The following is a 21,196-nucleotide window of genomic DNA, read 5'->3' on the forward strand; positions in this document are numbered from 1 at the left end:
GCGTACAACTGAGAAATGTTTTATTGTATCTCATATACAAATGTGCATGTGCATGGTATGGAAGCCCATTCCCGCCAGTAAAGAACAAACAAACAAACAAAAAACAACTAGGAAAAGTAAAATAAAAAATAAAAAAACTCAGTCATTATTATGAGATAATAAGTCATAATTATGAGATAGTTAGTTTTACCCTATGTGTTTTATTGTAATCCCCTGTGGCAGCATAGAGCTGACTTATTTTGTACGAACAATATATTATTTGCACAATATAATTACATTGCTTGTACATTGTAATATATGTTTGTTTTGTTTTGTTTTTTTTTTTACAATATAATGATATTGTTTGTACAATATAATATCATGTTTGTAGAATATAATTATATTCTTCATATAGTGATCCAAAATTTATTTTCCCCTATGGCAGCTCTACACCTCCCTATAATCCTGCTCTGACTTAGTATCTCATAATTATGACTTAGTATTTCGTTATTTTTTTTAATTTTTTTTAATTTATTTTTTACTGGCGGGAATGGGCTTCCACAGCATGGACGTTTATTACATAAAAAGGGAATTTTAAAGTATCGACAGACAGCATATTAAAGAAAAAGACATCTTTGCTGTGGATGGTTTTCATCAGTCTGCCCTCTGCTGGAGGACAGTGGGACTGCAGTAGATGGAGTTACTGAGTGTGGGACAGAGCTCCAGCTCCCAGGCCGTACCCGAACCCTTTGGGGCCAAATTGTTTTCCATAACAGCCTGTTGAAGACAAAGGTAATGTACATTAATGAAATGTTTAGCGTTATAACCCCAGTGGGAGGTCAGTCAGTCAGTCATATGCGTTAGGAGTCGTAACGTCAATCGGACGTCACACCGGAAATAAAGATATTATTAAAACAAAGTCCAGACCCAAAGTAAACAAAAAAAAAGTAAGATGGACACAGTGCCAACCCTGTGTAGGGTTATTGCACCCAGAGTGTAGTCTGTATTTGTTACACCAGAAAAAATACAAACTGCAAAATGCGGGTAGAACTACTCCATGATGGTTCAATTTAATGCACCACCAATGTACAAAGAATGTTTCAGATTTATTCATGCATCATTAAGTCTTTTTTTAGGCAATGGCACCATGTGTTGAACATGGGTAGACCTGCATGGATTAGTCATTGTAGATCAACTTTAAATTGTTTATTTATTTTAGATCAACTTTAAAACCACACATTATTAAGGGCAGGGGAATTATTTCAAAACTGTAATAATATTTGAAATTTCGTAACTTGTGATCAAAGTTGTTCAGTTGAAGCTTACATTTGTTCCAATTATTAAAAGATTCCTCGAGGCAGAAAAAATATCATTTTTAAACATTTATTTTACAGACTTAATTTGCACTGACTGTATTTCATTACGTTGTAACTCCTTTCCTTATCCTTGTGACGTCATCCACGGTGTTAAGGAAAAGTGGATAGGAAAGGATATAGGAGGGACTATTTGGACACAGCCTCCGTAACACGGAGAAGGTATTGAGATTGTATCTGAGCATGCGCACTGCCGGAAAATGATTTTTTTTTTTTTTTTTTTTTGCTTCTTCCGCTGTGCTGGGATTGTTCATTCAATTTCAAAGTAAATGTTCAAAGTAAATTTTTAGCTTTTTAAAATGCACTTCACTGACAAATAACTTACTGAAATATTTAAAATACACTGTTACACTTCTTAATACACAATATTAATGTGAATTACAACAAAGATATCATTGTAATCTCAGTATGACAATTTGCGCATGGCAATTCCAGTACGGGTACAATCCCAGTATGTGACTGCTGCGTGCTCAGATTGTCTTACAATCTCATTACGGTTACAAACTCAGTACGTGACACCTGAGTTGCATGGTAAAGTGCACCAACGCATATACGAGAAGATAAAAGATTACTTTTTCAAAGTAACTTACTCAACACTGTTGGAATACGTGTGTTTTCGTGCTAAAGGATTTTAATGTGACTCTGACAATGTGTAGAAAGGTGATTACTTTTGCAGTAGATTTCTCCATCCTTGTCAGCGAGTGTTGTCGACTCCAGACTCTTCCCACATGTGGCGCAGGTGAAGCAGCCAATCCTATGCCATGACTGCGAGCACACATGGGAGTTGCCTTTTAGAAGGCATCTGTTGTTGCATGCGTGGACATGTCGGTGTTTGTGTGTGAGTTTTTCTTACACTCCCAGCTCCAATCACTTTCTCAGCAGCGTAGACGGCTTTCCCACAGCGATGGCATTTGTCTGACCCTCCGAACTTCTGGGCTAGCCTTGAAGGGTTGGCGTTTGTTGTAGGACGGTGTGGAGCGGTTCTGACAGGTCGAGAGGAGAAAAAATGTGGACATGAGGCATTGAAAACTAGGGGTGTGAAAAAAAAATTTGATTTCACAATATATCGCGATTTTTTTGGGTGCCGATTTTAAATCGATTTAAAAAAACATTCTGATATTTAATCAATATTTTTGTTGTTGTATTTTTCACATTGTCACTCCTCAGCGTAGCAGCCGTACTGGGCATGTTGACCATAAATATTATAATACGTAGACGCCGCATCGACTGAAGCCGCCCACTAGAGTGGTGCGTCAAAAGGGCGGCCATCTTGGACCGGTGGCAATCACTCCTACAGCGCATTACATCTATAGACGAATGATGAGCTTACACAGATAAAGTTGTCATAAATTGTTCAATTCTCAACAATTTTCACGGGGTTTGTTTGTAAAAAACGTCAGACATGACAAATAGATAGACAGATATAAATAGAACAAAAGGAACCCAGAAAATATTCCGATGTACTCAGGTTTTTATTGACAACATTGTTTAAGGCTATACATTGCATTTCACAATTATTATCTCACATTTTTGTATTATTATTTTTCATTATTAATATTTTTTATTATAGTTACTGGTATTCTCATTGTATTATTATTATTATTATTATTATTATTATTATTATTATTATTATTATTATTATTATTATTATTATTATTATATTCTATATTACCTTATTATAATGATAATAAGGTAATATAGAATATAATATAGGATAATATTATTTTTCTAATTACCCTATTATTATTATTATTATTATTATTATTATTATTATTATTATTATTATTATTATTATTATTATCTGAGAGGTTGATCTGCATTAAAACGTCAAACCTGTGGATAATATATTGTTTTATATTGTTATACAGTTAAATCTGTAGATCATGCATATTTGAAGGTATGATGGCACAGTGAATTGTGATGCTGCGCTTGAAAGCGATTGATCGCGGGTTCGCGTCCTGCTTCAGGGATTGTTTTATGACATTTTTTAGGACGTTGAGATGACTCTGGCGACAGTATTACATTAAAAATCAATATAAATGATGCAATATCAAGCGGCAGTCACTGTCTTTATATCCAGTGTAACGGGAGGGCTCTCTGTGCAGACATCCTATGCTGCTGCCACATCTCCTCAGACACACTTTATTCATATTATTCACCGCTTGTCACGTCACTGAAGCAATAAAGTGATGAAGCGACCAAAAAGTGTGACTAATTATGGGTGATTTAAGCCATTATTGTCACTGAAGACTGAACGCACCTTTAGAACCGGCTCATATTCCTCAAACACCGGCTTATTTCACCCATTAGGCTGAATAAATCACTATTTTCCGGGTGGTTACCATGGCAGCTCGAATAAATCTCTGATCCATTGATGATGGCTTTTTGTGGCGCGCGTGCACGTCAGTAACCCAAGTTTTACATACTCAGGGTTGATTGACCCACTTCATACCAGCTGTAATGGAATCCCATACCCAGAGTTTCCCATCGCGGGGTATGTTGACCCAGAGTTTATGGATGGATTCAGAGTTTGTTAACCCTGCTTTATGGAATAACCCTCAGCTCCTATTCTTACATAAAAACTTTGAAAATTGTCCCACTTTCGCACCTCCACTCCAGTAGATGGCACTGTAGAGCAACTTTGCTGTGCTCCATTTCTGTAGTAGAAGCAGTCACAGTGGCAGAAGTGGACAAAGAGTAAACAGTTTTGACTCAATTTGTCCTCTGAATGATCAATATCTTCTGATGAACATATACAGCAACTTGATTGATTCATTTCTTGGTTTAATTTTGATATTTTGATATTAGCTGGGTAGAATATCGCAATATATTGTGATATCGCGATAATGATAATATTGTATCTTGACCCAAGTATTGTGATATGTATCGAATTTACTCACCCCTTTTGAAAACACGTGTGTGCGTGTGTGTGTGTGTGTGTGTGTGTGTGTGTGTGTGTGTGTTACGCACTCTTCTGGCTTTATTCCCAGATGCTCTCCTTTATCCATGCTGAGAGTTCCCGCTCCCTGACCATAACCGTAACCTTTTGGTCCATACTTCTTGCCGTAGCATGCCTTGCAGTAGACTTCCTCATCATGCACTGCAACAGTTGTGCTGTCCAAGTTTTTCCCACACACTCCTGCTCAGAAACACACACACACAGACCAAAACATATTTGTGTGTGTGTCAAAATATCTATGTGTTTTAATTGGCTTATGAAAGTACCCTTTTAAAGAACAGTTTAGTGTTGTCATCTGAATTCCTTCACAGGAATGTTAGACAGTATGCAGGATGAACTCCAGAAAATCTGCCCTGAACTCAATAAACTGAAAAATGATTCCCACATACAAACATTAATAAAAAAAGTATATAGCTATATAGTGAGAGTGAATTACTTGTAGTTTGCACTATTACACAATAATAGCTTTTTAAATCTACTGTCCCTGTTTTGTTTTGATCTCACTTTAAAGGTGCAGTCTGCAACTCTTATAAAAGTGACTTTTTGTCATATTTGCTAAAGCTGTCACTATGTAAGGACAGCTTTCCATCAAACTAATAGTTTGTGTGAAAAAAACAGACTCATTGAGCCCCCTCCTGCTGCTCCTGCAGAATGCACTAAGACCAAGCAAAAAGAACCAATCAGAGCCAGGATTGTGTTTGACGGGCTGTCTGACAGCTGTTGCTGACAGGCTCCGCCCCTTTCCCGGGCTGGAGTGCCGTCTTTTTTACAGTGTGTGGTCTGGAGGAGTAAAAGATGGAATTGGTGACTTTTCTGCTTGAAAGGTAATTACTGCTGCTTGATTTACATTATGTTTGATTTGTAATTGTTACACTAGAACTCTGTGGTGCATGTGTTGTTCATGTGTGCGCAGCAACCTCCGTGTGGGCTGCTGTAAGTGACACTGTGTTGTTGCTGCTGAGGTGTGTGCACATTGAGAGTGCGAAGCACTGCAGTAATATGCTTTTAACAGAGCATGGTATATTACTGTGATGTTGCTGTCGGACCAACGTTAGCATGTTAGCTCCTCTGAGTGAGGGACTTTGGAAAGTTTGAAGGCAGGGCAAGAGAGCAGCGGGAAGAGATGGGGAGAAAGGGATCTGAAAGTTGCAGACTGCACCTTTAAAGGAATCCTTCACTGTTTTTACAAATGTAGCCTGAGCTCTTGGCGTGACACCATCACTTATACTGCTGCTCTGAGCAGTAGTCAATTCTGGTTGCCAGTATTTACATGCAACCAGAGCTGTTCTTCTCTTCTTCATGCCATCTGCGAAACAGCAAAGTTGGAACTATCGCCTCTTGCGGTCACAGATTCTTTTGGCTCACAGATTTTTTTTATCAAATTTCAGTAAACAAAAGAGGTTTACATCTTTGCTGATTTTTAGAGCAACCCAAAGCAGCACAAGTTGTCATTCTGACTGAAAAAGCAGCTAAATGATCCTGAATGCCTTCACTCCTATAGAACTCAATGGGCTGAAGGGGCGATTGGGACATCAATGACGTCATTTCAACATGGCGGCGCACTGACTTGAAAACGGTGAAGTAGTCTCATTTTAAAAAGTTAATAAATCAAATATGGTGCAAAATAATGCGTTTTGTTAGGCATATATCTTCTAATAAGGACATTTCAAAGGTTTTAGGCCACATTTGTAAAAACAGTGGAGGATCCCTTTAACTTGTTACGGTACTTCCAAGTCTTACCTTCGTTTTAAAGGGGACATATTATAAAAATATCCACTTTTGCAGTGTTTTTGAACACATGAGGTAGAGCTGAACGATGAATTGCATTTATTATCGCGCTACAAAACGATTTTCTAATCGCAAAGGCTGCATTTTTTTTTCCCTATTTTTTTTTCTTTCTTGTCCTGTCCTGTTAAGTTAAGAAGTGCAGTCCACATGTTTACATGTTTCATGAAACGTGAAGTTAATTAGATATGTAGATGAGGTAAAGCCACAGATTTGGTTGCTTTATTGTTGTAATCTGGGCTTTAAAATTTAAGTTTAAATAAATCTGAAATTGTTTATTATGAAACAGATTGATTTATTGCATGTTTTCATTGAAAAATACATGACAAGAGGCTCTTGAAAAAAAATATGAGGAAAAAAAAATCACAATTAGATTATTTTTCAAAATCGTTCAGCCCTATTTTTAGGGATGAAAACCAAACCACCGAAATAACTTATAATGCAATATATTAGTCCCATTGCAGTTATGGCTCTGAATGTGTACTAACCTCACGAATATTAAAACATTGCAATTGTATTAATTAATATTAATGCTTCAATTAATCAAAATATGAAAATATTTATTTAGCACTGACATTCCAACAGTGCACAATATAAGAATAAAAAAAAATGTTTAACTTGTCCCCACTCATACATTAAATAATATTGTACAGACCTATAACTGACTGAAAAAGAGTCAAATTAAACTCTTGTGCTTTGATTGCGCGCACTGGTTTAAACCCTTCCAAGTAATGATCTTGATAACGCTGTGATGTAGTGAAGGGCATCTATGTCAAATGTGCACTGAAAAACTGACACCAGATTCAAGCTGTGCGCCAGTGGAGTCCGTGTTGACGTGACACAGAAAACATACATCACACTTAAGTACCACGGCAACTCTCAGAGGTATTCAAATACAGCTGCTCGTGAGTCCACAAGCAAGTTGGCCCGTTTCCAGGCAACCGCGCATGCTAACCTGTTTCTGTGAGAAAAGTGTTTCGGCAGAAAACCGAAAATGCACATTTGGCCGGAATTTCGGTGCATCACTAATGGATTTTCCCTGGGGGGAAAAGGATCCAGCCTTCTTTGACTGATATTTATCCCACCATAATAAATAGAAAAATATGTTTAGGGTTGTACCTTTAATCCTTTACCACCACCAAATACTTCCCTTAGTTTATGGCAAATATCTTTATTTACGTAAACGTGAGTTAGCTTTGTATAGTGTGAAAACCCTATGGTTAGCCAGTCTGAAGCCTGTGCCTTGTTTTTACGCTTTCACTCTGTTATTAGTGATGATAAATGTAAATACAAAAGTGGGTCAAAGCACAGTATTTTGGAGGTTACATTTTCCCAGCACGAAGCTTAACATGATGACAAGGGACCGAGCTTTAGTGGTTTTCTTTTAACAGACGCAGAAAAAAACAAATATGAACTCACTGCAAAGGAAGCAGGACCTGTGGTAGCTCCGCCCACCACAAAGTACCTCCTCTGCGAAATAGACTGTCTTAGAACAGCAGCCGCACTTGTTGCCTCCTCCCAATGGCATCCTGTTGTAAAAAAAAGTTTCATTGTTTGTTAAAATGTCATTGGGACTGAATTTAGTGTAGAAATGTGGAAAGTGTAGGCAACAGTAAGGAATTCAGAATAATTCAATAACAACCTGTAAGAGTAAATAACAAAGTGTATCAGGAAAATTGAATTACCTGGAAAAAAACACACTTTTATAGAGAAAAAGCACCAGGGTGTGACTCTACAAACCTATAGCTTATAGGAAGTGTTGCTAAAAGTGGCTAAAAAAAAAAAGCCGATTGATCAAGAGAAATGATCCAACAAGCTTGGATGTTTTTTCAGAGATTGAGTGTTTTGTTTCGTGATGACTGATTTTTTCACTTTTGTGGCAAAAAAAACCCCAACCAGAGCCATTTAAATCTATAGTTGGTTGCCCGTAATGATGTTTTATTGAGTCATTCTGCATCAGCATGTAATTCTATTCCTGCCACTTCTTTGTGGCTTCTGTTTTTTTCTACAACAAAAAAACTAGAAGAACTACCTTTTTTGGTTATGAAGTCGACTGTGGAAATAACAGGAGGGCATGAATTTGAAGGTGTTGGTGAAGGAAACTTTGAAAGCTGTGGCGTTTTGCCTGTTACTCCACTAAATGCGGTCCTCCCTTCCCTTTCAGGCTTATTCACTTCCACATTCTTGACCATAAACCCTCCCAACTTTCCACCCCAGAGCCCACATCCGTCTACCTTCGTCTGTTACGCTCTAAATCTTCTTTCCGGATTGTGACCCTCTCTCTTAGCTACTGGTTTCAGTCAGCTTTAAGCCTGTTTATTTGAGTTTCCAGGTTAAGTTCCTGTCTGCTAACCTAAATACAGTCACTTTATAATACAGGGACTCAGACACAGTAACAGGACTATACCTTACTGTTTTTTTTAGAAAATTTTCTGACAACACACCAGTTAATTATGTGTATGAAATATAAAGTAATGCCATTTCATTATAAATCATAGATCAGGGTAGAAGTAACTGGGAATTTCCCGATTATTAAACGTTGTTGGTCTTTTACTGTTAAAGCAGTTTTTCACCCTTAGGCTTTTAGTCAGTTATTAGCATTAAAACTTTAAATGAAACAACAGCCTGGATGACAAATGTCTAAAATGAGTGTGTTTCATAGAAACTGTAGTGAAACTGATGTTTACTTTACAGGAAGGGAAACACAAAAAAAGTGAAAGGTCCCTGATGCTAATGTTTATCCACAGGCAGTGACTCCATGAAATGCCTGCAGTGTTTGTTCTACTCCTTGAATCACCTTGGAGAGCTGAAATAAGAGGAATGTTTGTGCAACAGGTGGCGGATTAATAAACAGAAATGTAGGGAAAAGAGTTAAAAACTGTAATCATGAGTTGAGTGTTACAAATTGACAAAGTTAAAACTCACTAATCTTGGCCCAGGTTTAAATGGAAACTATATTTGAAGCCTTAAAGATGTAAATTACTGCAATATGTCACAACAAGTTTTATACATAAGGCTGACATTACGCTGTCAATATGATGACATGGCACCAGTCATTAGCATGAATAGGGTGTCGTGAAGGCTGTCATTAAGTGTTGTCTGTTGCACTAACCCTAACCCTAAATAACCCTAACCCTAAATAACCCTAACCCTTCATTACACTCACCCGTAACTTTTAACCCTAACCTAACTAGATCCCTCCACCTAACCCAAAAAATGCCAACATAGCTCCAAACATTTCATAATTGAGCAAACGACACCTAATGACAGCCTTCATAACACCTAATTCATGCTAATGACAGATAATGACAGCGTAATGTCAGCTTTACGTATAAAACTTCAGGTAAAGTGTTACCAAAGGTTTTTAGGCCGGGCTACCAGACTCAAAACGCCACTCACTTTGTTGTTCTTCTTCTTCTTGTTCTTCTTGTTGTGTACGCTAGTTAAAATGGCTACTCCTCGGTTATGCGTGAATGGATTGGGCTGACATTTGGTAGCTATAATCTATGGATGTGTACACATCGACGCTCGGAGCCCGATTTTCGATTTGGGGCCAAGAAGAAAAAAAAAAGCAAAAGTCGATTTCTCATTTATTTGCGAGTCAACGGTTGGTGTTACCAAATTACCCATTACCCTGTACGTGTCACTGGGGCGCCTATGTTTCAAATGACTACTCTTCCGTTAGATCTCGTTAGATCAGAATGCAGTTTGAATACTCTATGAATTAATATGATCGGAGCCCTTTTTTTAAATAGGGCCCCGGGGGCCCATCACCCTTTTCCAGCAATTTCCAAGTAGTAGTAGTAGTTTTCTCATCTATTTATGAGTCAAATATTGCGACAGTTGGTGGTACCGAATCATTGACACATACCAATATATGAATGGGACCCATTACTCCGTATGTGCCGCGGGGGCGCCAGGGACTGAATTCTCGGGAACGTGGTACGTTCATCTGAACTTGTTTACCAAACCTTTTCTCCATCCCTGTACATATACCAGGTTACAAAAAGACAAACTTGACATGCACCCAACCTGTGGAGTGGAGTTTTTTGCTAAATGCTAACGCGCAGATTCTGGTAAATTCTTAAAAATGTGTTGCTATAGGTCAGGTATGTTCAGGCATGTCCAGACAAACAGTTGTTCTGCAGGAATGTTTTACCAAAACAGATTGAAAGTGAGGTTAAGAGTTTGATCCTCTGCAGATATGTTAGACTGTGAATGAGAATGTGCTGACATGCTAATGGTCCATATTATTGATTGGCAGGCGATGCCCTTCAATAGCAATAATTCCACATTTAAATCCTCCTTCAAACGCTCAGTGTGATCTCTTCTTCTTTTTCATGGAAAAGTTGAGTACATATTGGCATAGTGTGTGTTTTTCCCATGATGCAACAGCAGAACAGAAAAAGTGCAGAGTAAATAAACGATTAGAAGCAGGCGAGTAAACAATTAGTAGTGTGTTTACATTATTTACCTGCTGTGAGTAGGTATCCGTCTGTGAGAAAAGGTGGAGTAAAGCCGTGTGGAATGTTTAGGAGTCCAGCAATGCCAAATGTAGCAGAAGTTGTTGTTGCACCTCACGAGTTTGTTTACTGAGCTGAACCGTGTCACTTCATGTTGGGTTTTTTACCATGTTCCTCTTCACACCAAAGTTGTCAGATCACTAAGGGAGGAGGGAGGAGCTTCTCTGCCTGCTCGAGTGTAAAATGCGTTCAAGAACAGAGAAACACCCAGTGAGAGAGAGAGAGAGAGGAATGAGAGGAGGGAGCTTAGGTGAAGTAGGAGGGAACTTTGGGTGAAAAAGCTGCACTTTCTGTTTTATTTATAACCTGTGACAGAGTTACTGACACAAAACTGTTTGCATATATAGTTATTACAACTCCACCTGTGTATTATTTCTGACCCTAAGATATTCTTCGAATGTGAATTTGTCTGATATAAAGATGAAGAAGAGTCCCATCCACTTTACATTACATACCTCAGTGTTAAATGCCTTCTCTTGTGAGCGAAAACACACATGACTTATGGGAAATGTTTTATCTACTTGGAAAACCCTTTATTGCAGACAAACCTTTAAACTGGAGATGCATAATTGGACTTTTTCTTAAATCGATACGATACTGATATGGATCTGTGTGCTTGCCGATCCCGAGTACCGATACCGATACTCCTACTGCAAAATAGACAAAATGCAATGAATTGGAAGACAGGTTTAATTTTCTTCTCTGCTTATTACAACAAATGTTGATATATTAGACAAGAAAATAAGTCTGTAAAACACATTTCAAGTCCGATATCAGCCAGAAAACGAATATCTGATTTCATCGGACTGCTTCTAAAATCTCTAAATCATCTAATATATATTTTTTTGTTTTTTGGATTTATTTTTTTAATATCTTCTATTTTATTTTTTTATGTATTTTATTCAATCATTGAATATTCTTAATTTAAAAGGTTAATCATATGTAATCCATTGGTTTATAAATGGGTCTGTTTTTTAATAATCAAGCCTTTTCTAACAATCTACACTACAAAATAAGTAATAAAAGTATGTCTAATTTGTGCTGTTATCGTTAAGGATCGACATCTGTATCGGCCAATACTCAATCATGCAATATCGGTATTGTATCGTAAGTGAAAAAGTTGTATTGGGACAAACTTAATTTTCTGTGAAACTATTTCTACTTTTGGATCACCAAAAAAAATCAATTATTTTAATTTCTTTCACATTAACAAAACATTAATGAAACTTTTTCAGTGTCTGGATTTGAATCAGATAAAATATCAATTCAACTATTTTGCAATGTCTCCAGCTTTCAAATCAAACTAAATATTAAACTTCAGTCAGCATACAGCAGACATAGGCAACTGGCGGCCCGGGGTCCACATGCAGCCGTCGGTCTAATTTTTTGCGGCACCCCCAAAACAAAATTGTAATTCATAAAGTTGGAAGTTATACAAAGAACAGCATAATGCACAAAACTCCAGAAACAGTACAAAACGTGCTAAACAACAAACTACAAAAATAACATGTACAAAAAGACCTTAATGACACACAAAATGGCAATAAAAATTGCACAAACTGACAGAAAAATATACAAAATTACAACAATAACACAAAAAATATGGCAAAAACACACACAATGTCTTGAATAACACAAAAAGGCAACAAAAATTCACCATATTGACAAGAAAATAGATAAAATGAATTCAAAAACACACAAAGTGTCTAAAAACTCAAAAAAAATACCAAGAAAACCCACACAAAAGGACTACAATGCTTAATGCTCAGATTGGTGATTATTCTAAATGCAACATAAATGTTGATAATGTGACAATTACATTTTTGTGGGCCCCTCTTTGATAGAAATGGCCAATCTTTGGTTACAATGTCTTTGAACTAAGATTTTCTTTTTAGGTTCCCCTGGTGGCTAATCCCCAAAAGTACAGCAGAAATGACAGACTACCATTTCAAGCAATAGCACGCAATGGGTATTGGTTCACCACTAAACTTTAACGAGTATATTAATGCAGTATCGAACTAATATCAGTATAGGTGCTGCTATGTACGTCCCTACTTTAAACCAAAATGTTATAGTAAAATCTTATGCCTAACCTAAATTAAATGAGGCTAATATTACTTTTAGAAAAACGAGGCACGTTAAGGGAGAACATGAAACATTTTCACCTTTCATCCATGTTGTCCTTCTTTAAGCGACTTGTAAAAGCATATCTTACAGATAATAAAATAATTAGTTATATTATTTGTATTTAAAAAAAACAACAACCCTGGTTAGATTATTTAAAAATTATACAAAAATGAATATATGAAATACTCATAGATAATCAGATTTAATCATTAATTGTCTCATTTCGCAATGAAAACTTACATTTTAATTCCTCCCAGAGTCAGAATATAATATACACATGTATATATTCACTTCTTATTAGTGTTTTTGAACTACCGCTCTCTAGTGGTGTTAGTCCATTGATCGGTGTTGTAGCAGTACAGAGCGCTGGCAAATTCCTCTGTGACCCACATTTACCTTTATTGTTTTGTTATTCTGGGCATCTGTTGTGCTATTTTTTTTATTTTTATTTTTCTAATTTCAGTCTGGCTGCATATCCTAGGCCTCGTGCCCCAGACAGTCAACATGTTGGACTTCCCCTCCCTTCGCTCCAAATGTCCCTCAGGGTGACAGTGACACAAGTGTCCCATTGTCACAACAGTGCCTGTCCCTCAGAAGTGAGGTTGGGGAGAGGGATGACCATTTAGGATTAAATATGACATTAACCCTAAAGTGCCCCCACCACCCTCTACACACACACACACACAAACGCATGCATGCACTTACCCATAATCCTCTGTTACAAGTCACTTCCCGTTTCATGAGACAGTGAGACAAAGCAACAGATCATGTGCGTGTGTTTTGTTTGTCACTGATTTTTGGAGGAACTCAGGAGTTGGAAACATCAGTCACATCATCATCTGCTGGAAGCTGAGGACCCACTGAGCATCGCTGGCATTGATGGACGTGTTGTGAGGTGAGATTTAAAAAATGGTTGTGATGTACAGCACGGAGGGAATACAGTATGTGTCTGATGGGATGGGTGGGGGGGGGGTGTACACTGTACAGCATGCTGGGGGGAGGTGCTAGGCTGTCAGGGTAGCATATGGTGTTCAAACAACGTATTAATTATTATCCCTGGCTGATCAGTTTAGACACTTATTTGAATAAAGCAGCATTCACTGATTGTGTTTTCCAGTACAGACTTGTATCCCGATCAATAAAGGATTAGCTACAAAACGCTCAAATTAGTCCTGATTGTAAAATGAGGACTGTAATTAACTTCATCCAGTCATTTAGTTTAGGATGTGACAGCAGATTTAATTTAACAAAACAGATTTGAATGAAAGAAATGTAATTGTGGTTTTAAAAAACAGGAATACTGATGTTGATCTTTTTTGTTCCTGCCTCTTAAGTCACAGATAAAGTACATGCAAGACAGCTTCAAAGAAATACATGGGTCGATTATACAGTGACGTTTCAAGCATGCTAGAGAAAGAGACGCAACAAGAAGCTGTAGTACCGATCACGTATTAGACGCATATCTTCTCTAATTGTGGTATCTTGGATGGATTAATATGATAAAAGGAATACTCCCTTGTAGTCCCCAAACAAAGGTTTTTTTTGAGTATTGCCTTCATTGTGATGGACATTTATTGTCTACTCTTGTTATGAAGCTTAAAGCTGCAGTATGTAGAATCCTCTCTCCGCATCGTTTTGGAACCAAAATGTAACCTCCCTTACCGGTGTCTAGTGACAAATGTATGGACTTTATCTTGTGTTATTGGAGATTTTTCTGGTGTTTTAGGGACATGAAAGCACGTATCACTCTGTAGTTACTGTCCTGAGCAGCGGCTGCTGCCCTGAGCTCGTCCCCGCCACAAGCACACAGAGGCGGCTGTGATCTCAGCTGACAGTTAATTCCTCCCGAACATGTTTGTGCCTTTAAACTGTTGCTTCTCCACCTCGGTCTGCCTTTTTCCGTGCAACTGTTGTCTAACGCCGCGATGGAGACTTCTGCTGGAACGTCCGTCATTCCACTTTTACTACCCTTGGTACGTGAATCACTTCATCTCATGGAGCACACGTTTGTAGAAAGATCTCTGATTGGCTTGACATCCACTTTTTTGGCTCAAGTACCCCCTTTATATTCTGATTCCATGTACCCCCTCAGTTTGCTTAGAAAACTATTTCAAAACAACCATAGAGCATTATGAACGCGTGATAGCACATCTTAAAGAATCTCATTTTGTAAATAAGTGGAAAGAAACACGATTCAGTGCAGTGGTTCCCAACCTTTTTTGGATTATGATCCCATTTTGGTATCAAGAATTTGTGGGCGATCACAAAGATATTTGTTTTCTTGAATCAGTTTTTGTATAAGTATTTGAAAGCATAGAAATACAGTTGTTTAGGATTGTGTTGTTTTATTGATTTTTTTAAAAAAAGAATAATAATTACAATAATTGAAAAATCCATTTCATTTTTCAGAAATTTCAGGCGACCGCACATGGGGTTCCGACCCCAAGGTTGAAAGACGCTGATTTAGTGGCTCCTGAGTAGATTTATCTCTATAGTTTTTATCATTTTCGGTCATCTCACGCCTGGGATGGGACCAAGACTCACACTTTATTTGTTAATTTTCCACTCTCCCTCTCAAGTACCCCCTGCAGAGCCATTGCATACCCCTAGGGGTACACGTACCTCTATTTGAGAAACTCTGGCATAGGGGAATCAGCAAGTGCACAAACACACACACACACACACACACAACCACACTCATCTGGCTAATGGAGTGGCCTGTCTTTGCTGTATTTCACCAGTGTGAGAGAGAGAGAGAGGGATCACAGCCAACGTGTGTGTGTGTGTGTGTGTGTGCGTGTGTGTGTGTGTGTGTGTGATGATTTTGTAGAAGGGAAGGAGAGAGGAGGAGGAGCTATGGATGCAGGCGTACTGCGGCAGCAGCAGAGCGGCATGACGTGATAGAGGAGAGTCATGATGGACACACACACACACACCAGCACACATTCACAAATTCCCATGCTTTAGAGGCTGGCCAAAAGTAGGGAGAAGCAGTGACAGACACAGCATCCTAAAGTAAAGGAGACGAACTGAGGGTGAGTGAAGCCTTCTAAGTATTTTATAGTTCATACATTGTGGGCTGTAGTACTGTAGTGGATTTATGTGCTGTGTGTGATTCCTTTTTGGTTGTTTTATATGCTGCTAAACCTAAACTGTCGCATAAATACAATGTGTTAGGATGGGAATGACATTCAGGAAGCATTGGAAAGAGGGAGGAGCGGGATGAGCCGAGTCAAGGGCAGGACTGGAGTGAGATGAAAAGATGGGGGAGTGGTGGTATTCAATAACTACGATTGACACAATCGCTGTTCATCCTCCTGAGTCAGCATTACAGAGGCTGTGTGAGCCAGTGTGGGACCCACAGTGTAAAACCAGGAACACATGAGGGAGAGACATGTTGGATGATGGGAGATAGAGAAGTGGTATGTGGAGTTTGTTGCTGGTTTTTGTGTTGCATCTGTGTTCTGTTCCTGAGTTAAAACAACTGAATTAACAGGTAGAAATACTTTCTCTAGTGCGGAGAGGGTTTCACACTCATAGGAAATGTTTTATTGCTGTAATGATTATTTATTTACCTGATTTTGTGGTTTCTATTGGAGGCTTATTATGCATGCTTATGTACTTTTTTAAATGATTGGTGACCACACTCAGTGAGAAAGTACGAAAGTGCGATCCAGGGACAACTGGAAGTCTGTGAGCTGTAGTTTTGTAATTATAAATACATTTAATCCTTGATTTAAAACATGCATGTTTTTTTTAAGTGACCAATATGTCAAACAAAGAAACATATTGAGCAAAGTAAGCTAATGGCTGTTAACGCAGCACAAAAATGGCCATTTGACTTGACACAACAGACAGGTGGTGCCGATTTATAGACAAGACGTCAATGATTTTACCTCTGCTCTGCGTCCCATCACAGGTACTCTGTTGGATTGATTTCTGGTGGCTGTGGAGTCAATGAGACGTTAGTGAACTCAATGTCAGGTTTGTTATGGTTACTAAACAATACTTGGGTAGGAGCTGAGGTATGAGCTCAGTGCTCATTTGATAATAAATAGACAAAAGTTAGCAAGAAAAATGCACAGCTACTTTTACAAAGCTTAACTTCTGTGTAAAAAGCATCATGGCTCAATGCATCCTGACCTGATGGGTCGCAAATTAGTACATTAAGGGGCGGAGTCACTGAGATCTGAAATAAAGGGTGGTTGACCAAAATCCCTAAATCCTTTGGTGACACAGTTTCCTCACCTGCTGCGAGGAATTCACTAAGATTGCAGCAATGATTAGCGCATGTGCAGAAGTGGTGGAGACCGCCCCATTTAAATGAGCGTTTTGCTGGTTCAATGTGGAGATGTGAGTGCACAGAAGCACACAATGACATTTGAGGAAGTTAAATTGGAGACAGATGGACTTCTCAGTCTGCTGTACAAACATTTAATAATGTAGAAAACGAAATAAACAAATACAAATATTTTTTTTTTTTTTTTTAATTTATCTTTTAAAAAACAAAACTTTAAAACCTAATGATATTTTTACATGCGATGTAACCCGTCTGTTCTCACTCTCCCTCTGACACTAGTACGTGGGACAGACCCTGCGCAGTCACGGAGGTCTGCACGGACTCAATGTGACCTCCATGGAGTCCATTCTGCCCGAGTATGTTTGGGACTTGAGACTGTTGCTTCTCCACTTCGGTGTTCCTTTTTCTGCTTGCTTTGCCGTGTGACTGTTGTGCTTAACGCAGCGATGGAGACTTCTCCTGCTGAAATGGCCGCCATTATACCTTTACTACAGAGGGCGTGAACGCGCATCGACTTTAGTCGGGCAACCAATTGTAACACCCCAAAATAGCTCATGGAGCACTCATTTGTAAAAAGATTGGCTGAAAGGTTGCATCACGCTCCTGGATTTCTAAACCTCATCTACAGAGCCAAGAGAAGGTGCAAAAGTGCACTGTCCTCTCAGAACACTTAGACCTATTGGAGTAAAATATGCTCAAAGGTGATTATAGATTTTTGACCCAATGAAGCAAAAAAAAAAAAAAAAAAAAAATTACATACTGCAGCTTTAATTACCCATTCTCTCAATCTGATGTTCAATGTAAACCTCAGGAAACGGCTTTAATTATCCATTGTTGAAGAAATATGCTCAATCGGTATATCTATTTTATAATTTTTGAAAACACATTCCTTATTTTTTTGAGAGCACCATGTTTCATTGAACAACATTCAAATGAATCACTTCAGACTAAGGGTCACTGATTGGCTGAATGTGGTGTTTCTCCTTGAAACAGTTCCTGTTCTGGTGAATGGAGAGGTTCTACGGACCAATGAGAGAAAAGCGGTGAGGATGCAACTGTGATCCAGGAAGAAACAGCCCATTGTTCCCGAGACGTCGGAGAAGTGTGACCCAGGTCCCGCTGAGCTTTGACTTCCCAGCCTAACGGCATAAAGACAAACTCGCCGCACCATTGACAGGTGAGAGACACCGTCCTGTAGTTTTAGTTTCATGGAACATATAAGAAGATCATCATCTATGATTTATTAATATTTTTTTTTCACTTTTAGTTTTACTAAGACACAACAGTGATTTGCAAACTCCAGTTTATTGGGCTTCCGTCAATAGTAATAACAACTTACAGAGAATTTGTAAATTATTGCTTTGCGTCTCTCACACACACACACACACACACACACAGTGTAAATGTCCTTGACTTCACAGACAGAGGGGCCTGTGTTGCCACCTCATGTATTGATTTTGTGATGAGTCAGTGGGTGATCATCACATGAGTACGTAACAGGGGCAAAGCCAACGTCTCTGTTTTCACACACACTCACAGAAACAGGGACTCAAAACTCTGCAGTGATATCATAAATACCTTTACTGTAATTCTTGTCATCATGGTATTTTTGTATTTATATCCAATGATAGAATAGTAAGAAAATGAAAGTTCTAAATCATTATTGACTAAAGAAGATAAAATATTTTCTTCTTTTAGTTTCACAGAATTAACTTTTACACATATATGAAAGATTTTTAATCTGTTAAAGTAGCACTTGTGTAATTTCTCTTTTATTGCATTGAAAGGTCTCCCATGCGGCAGTTCCAGTAATTTTCCACTGGATGTCAGCAACACTCCGGAAAAACGATATAAAGATATAAGACCTAATAGGCTCATCTGCACAGGATGACTTTCTGTTTCTCTTGAATCCTAATGTCATGAATACATTTTTTTATGCTGTCAGCCATTACGCTCAGAGCTGCTGCAATAAATAGTCCTTATTTGCTAAAATATTAGTCGGTATTAAATCATTAATAAACACTGTAAGTGCAGCTTGTGAAAAATAGAGCATCTGCATACTGTATGTACTGTCACATGTAATATAAGATAAATCCTAGTTTAAACTTGGAACTTGCATGTCTTGAAGTATGACACAGTTAACCATGGTTTATTAGACCTTGGTCTATATGGTCAACAACCCAACAGTTGAACCATTGTAAAGCCACTTATGTAACTGTGCAATGTAGATTAAAGGATGAAGCCTATAGAGCATGAACACATGACACTGATACATATGTTATCTGTGAATGTTGAATGTTGATAACAATCCTCCTAAGCCTGTGTCCAAACAGAAGACGTTTTCACACGCAGCGCTAAGGAGCTGCAGCTGAGCCCCTGAGGTAGTACCCCAGTGACCCCAGCCTGTCTCTGGGGAAAAAAGCCAATTTCCATACAGATAAAGTGAGAGCCAAACCGCACCTGTGCTCCTGGAAAATCCTCGCTGGACACATCAGCCTGGGAGAAATTCTGATGCTCATTATTGCAGTGTGTGGGCTTCCCGAGAGAACAGGCCAGAAAGAGTATAGGCAGAAAATTAGTGACGATCACGTCTGTTTCTGTTTATATTCTGCTGCTCAAACTCAATACGTAGATTTCAATAACAATCAGAAAGCTGAAATAAGCAGAGGAAGCAATGCAAAAATGTCCAATTGTCCTGCTTCTCACTTTTGTCATAACAATTTTAACAATATTTGTTTAGTTGACACTATGGTTGGGGTCAATTACATTTTTCAGTTACAATTACCCATGTTCAATTACAATTCAATTACGATTAGTGACCAGCATTTCTTCCGAATTACAATTAAATTACGATTATTTTTTCATCCTCAGAAAGTCATTTACATTCTCAATTACTAAAGTTCAGTTACAATGAATCACAATTACTGAAATAAATAACCTAATAAAACATATCCTTCCTCTTGTGTTAGCTTTCTGTTAGCATCTCTTATGATAACGGTTCCTAAATCAGCTGTAAAATACACTAAAAACAAATATCATTTAATTTCCTTACTATTTATTGGTTTTCTTGTTAGACTTCCTAATCAATGAAAATATAGCTTTTAATATTTTTTGGTGTGGGCGTCTGAGCCTTTTTTGTGTCAGTATATGCCTTGATTTCAATTTATTTTAAATAGTCAAAAGTGGGAAAGCTTAATATGAAACATATTTTAATCATTGTTAACTACATATCTGTAGAACTACAGTATATAGACCTGTAATATGGTTCCCCAGTTTTGCGTTAAATTGTAAGACAATTTTTATAGAATTTTCATGGCAATTACAACTACAAAGTTAATTATCTAAACTGAATTACAATTTAATTACGATTATGATAGCAACCGATTTTTAAACTGACAGTTATGATTATTAATTATTGTGAAGCAGGACTGTGCTAATGAGCTGTAGCCCCCTTTTTATTTACCCCCTTCTTTGCAACCCTTTTACCATCAGTAGAGCTAAACATATCTTTGACACTAACTGTGATGATGTGGTCTACAGCAGTGGTTCTCAAGTACCCCCTTTCTCTAATTTTTGAATCCAAGTACCCCCTTTTTCCAATTAGAACATTTAGCTCAGAATTCTGTGGAAAAAATAACTTTAGATCCAAATGATGGAATGAAGGAGTGATAACTTTAGGTTATATATATATATATAACCCCGGTTCTATGAGTAATATGAGTGCGATGTCTCACTATGGTGAGTCATCTCAGGAAATATTATGAAATAAAACGCACATTTTATAGAATGTGATTTTATAAATAAGTGGAATGAAACAGTATTTTGTACTTCCTGAAAAGATTTTCTATCATTTTTATCATTTACAGTGATCTCCTGCCTGGTGTGGGACCAAGACTGACTCTTGTATTTTCAGATTATGTTCTAATCAAGATCATTTTTTATCATGATTTTGTGTGTTTTTGGTGTCATGTTGTGTATTTTGTTGTTGTTTGCCTGTTCTTTTTATTATTCAGTATATTTTTCTCTTATTTTGTGTTTTTTTGTTGTTGTTTTGTGTGTTGCTGGTTATAGGATTTTTCTCTCTTAGTGCGTGTATTTTTGGTGTCATTTTTTTGTATTTTGTTGCTGTTTGTTCGTTTTATTATTCAGT

General features: G+C 37.8%; 2 protein-coding genes across 2 annotated transcripts in view; one reads left to right on the plus strand and one right to left on the minus strand.

Annotated features, from left to right (window-relative positions):
* Positions 1-317: 317 nt before the first annotated feature.
* csrp1a (cysteine and glycine-rich protein 1a) lies at positions 318-10,819 on the minus strand. Its single transcript, XM_028452568.1, has 6 exons — positions 10,571-10,819; positions 7,516-7,625; positions 4,323-4,491; positions 2,206-2,335; positions 2,021-2,117; positions 318-756 (listed from the first exon to the last, which is right to left on the minus strand). Exons 2-6 carry the CDS (start codon positions 7,622-7,624, stop codon positions 680-682), a joined length of 582 nt encoding a protein of 193 aa, XP_028308369.1. The 5' UTR covers position 7,625; positions 10,571-10,819; the 3' UTR covers positions 318-679.
* nav1a (neuron navigator 1a) overlaps positions 691-21,196 on the plus strand; it is a 107,131-nt gene continuing 86,625 nt past the window's right edge. Inside the window, exons 1-5 of the mRNA XM_028452225.1 lie at positions 691-771; positions 13,558-13,641; positions 15,577-15,781; positions 16,666-16,730; positions 18,040-18,223. The gene's annotated coding sequence lies outside the window, so the exon portion shown is untranslated. The remainder of the gene's footprint in view (positions 772-13,557; positions 13,642-15,576; positions 15,782-16,665; positions 16,731-18,039; positions 18,224-21,196) is intronic.

The sequence above is a fragment of the Gouania willdenowi genome, chromosome 7 (assembly GCF_900634775.1).
Source record: "Gouania willdenowi chromosome 7, fGouWil2.1, whole genome shotgun sequence".
Classification (NCBI taxonomy): domain Eukaryota; kingdom Metazoa; phylum Chordata; class Actinopteri; order Blenniiformes; family Gobiesocidae; genus Gouania; species Gouania willdenowi.

What these genes read in the sequence shown, in the direction of transcription:
- csrp1a (XM_028452568.1), bottom strand. Translation starts at nt 7,624, where the DNA reads ATGCCATTGGGAGGAGGCAACAAGTGCGGCTGCTGTTCTAAGACAGTC. An exon ending in CAGGTCCTGCTTCCTTTGCA is followed by an intron (nt 4,492 to 7,515) that starts GTGAGTTCATAT and finishes GTTTCTGAGCAG; the next exon opens with GAGTGTGTGGGAAAAACTTG. An exon ending in CTGGGAATAAAGCCAGAAGA is followed by an intron (nt 2,336 to 4,322) that starts GTGCGTAACACA and finishes TCGACCTGTCAG; the next exon opens with AACCGCTCCACACCGTCCTA.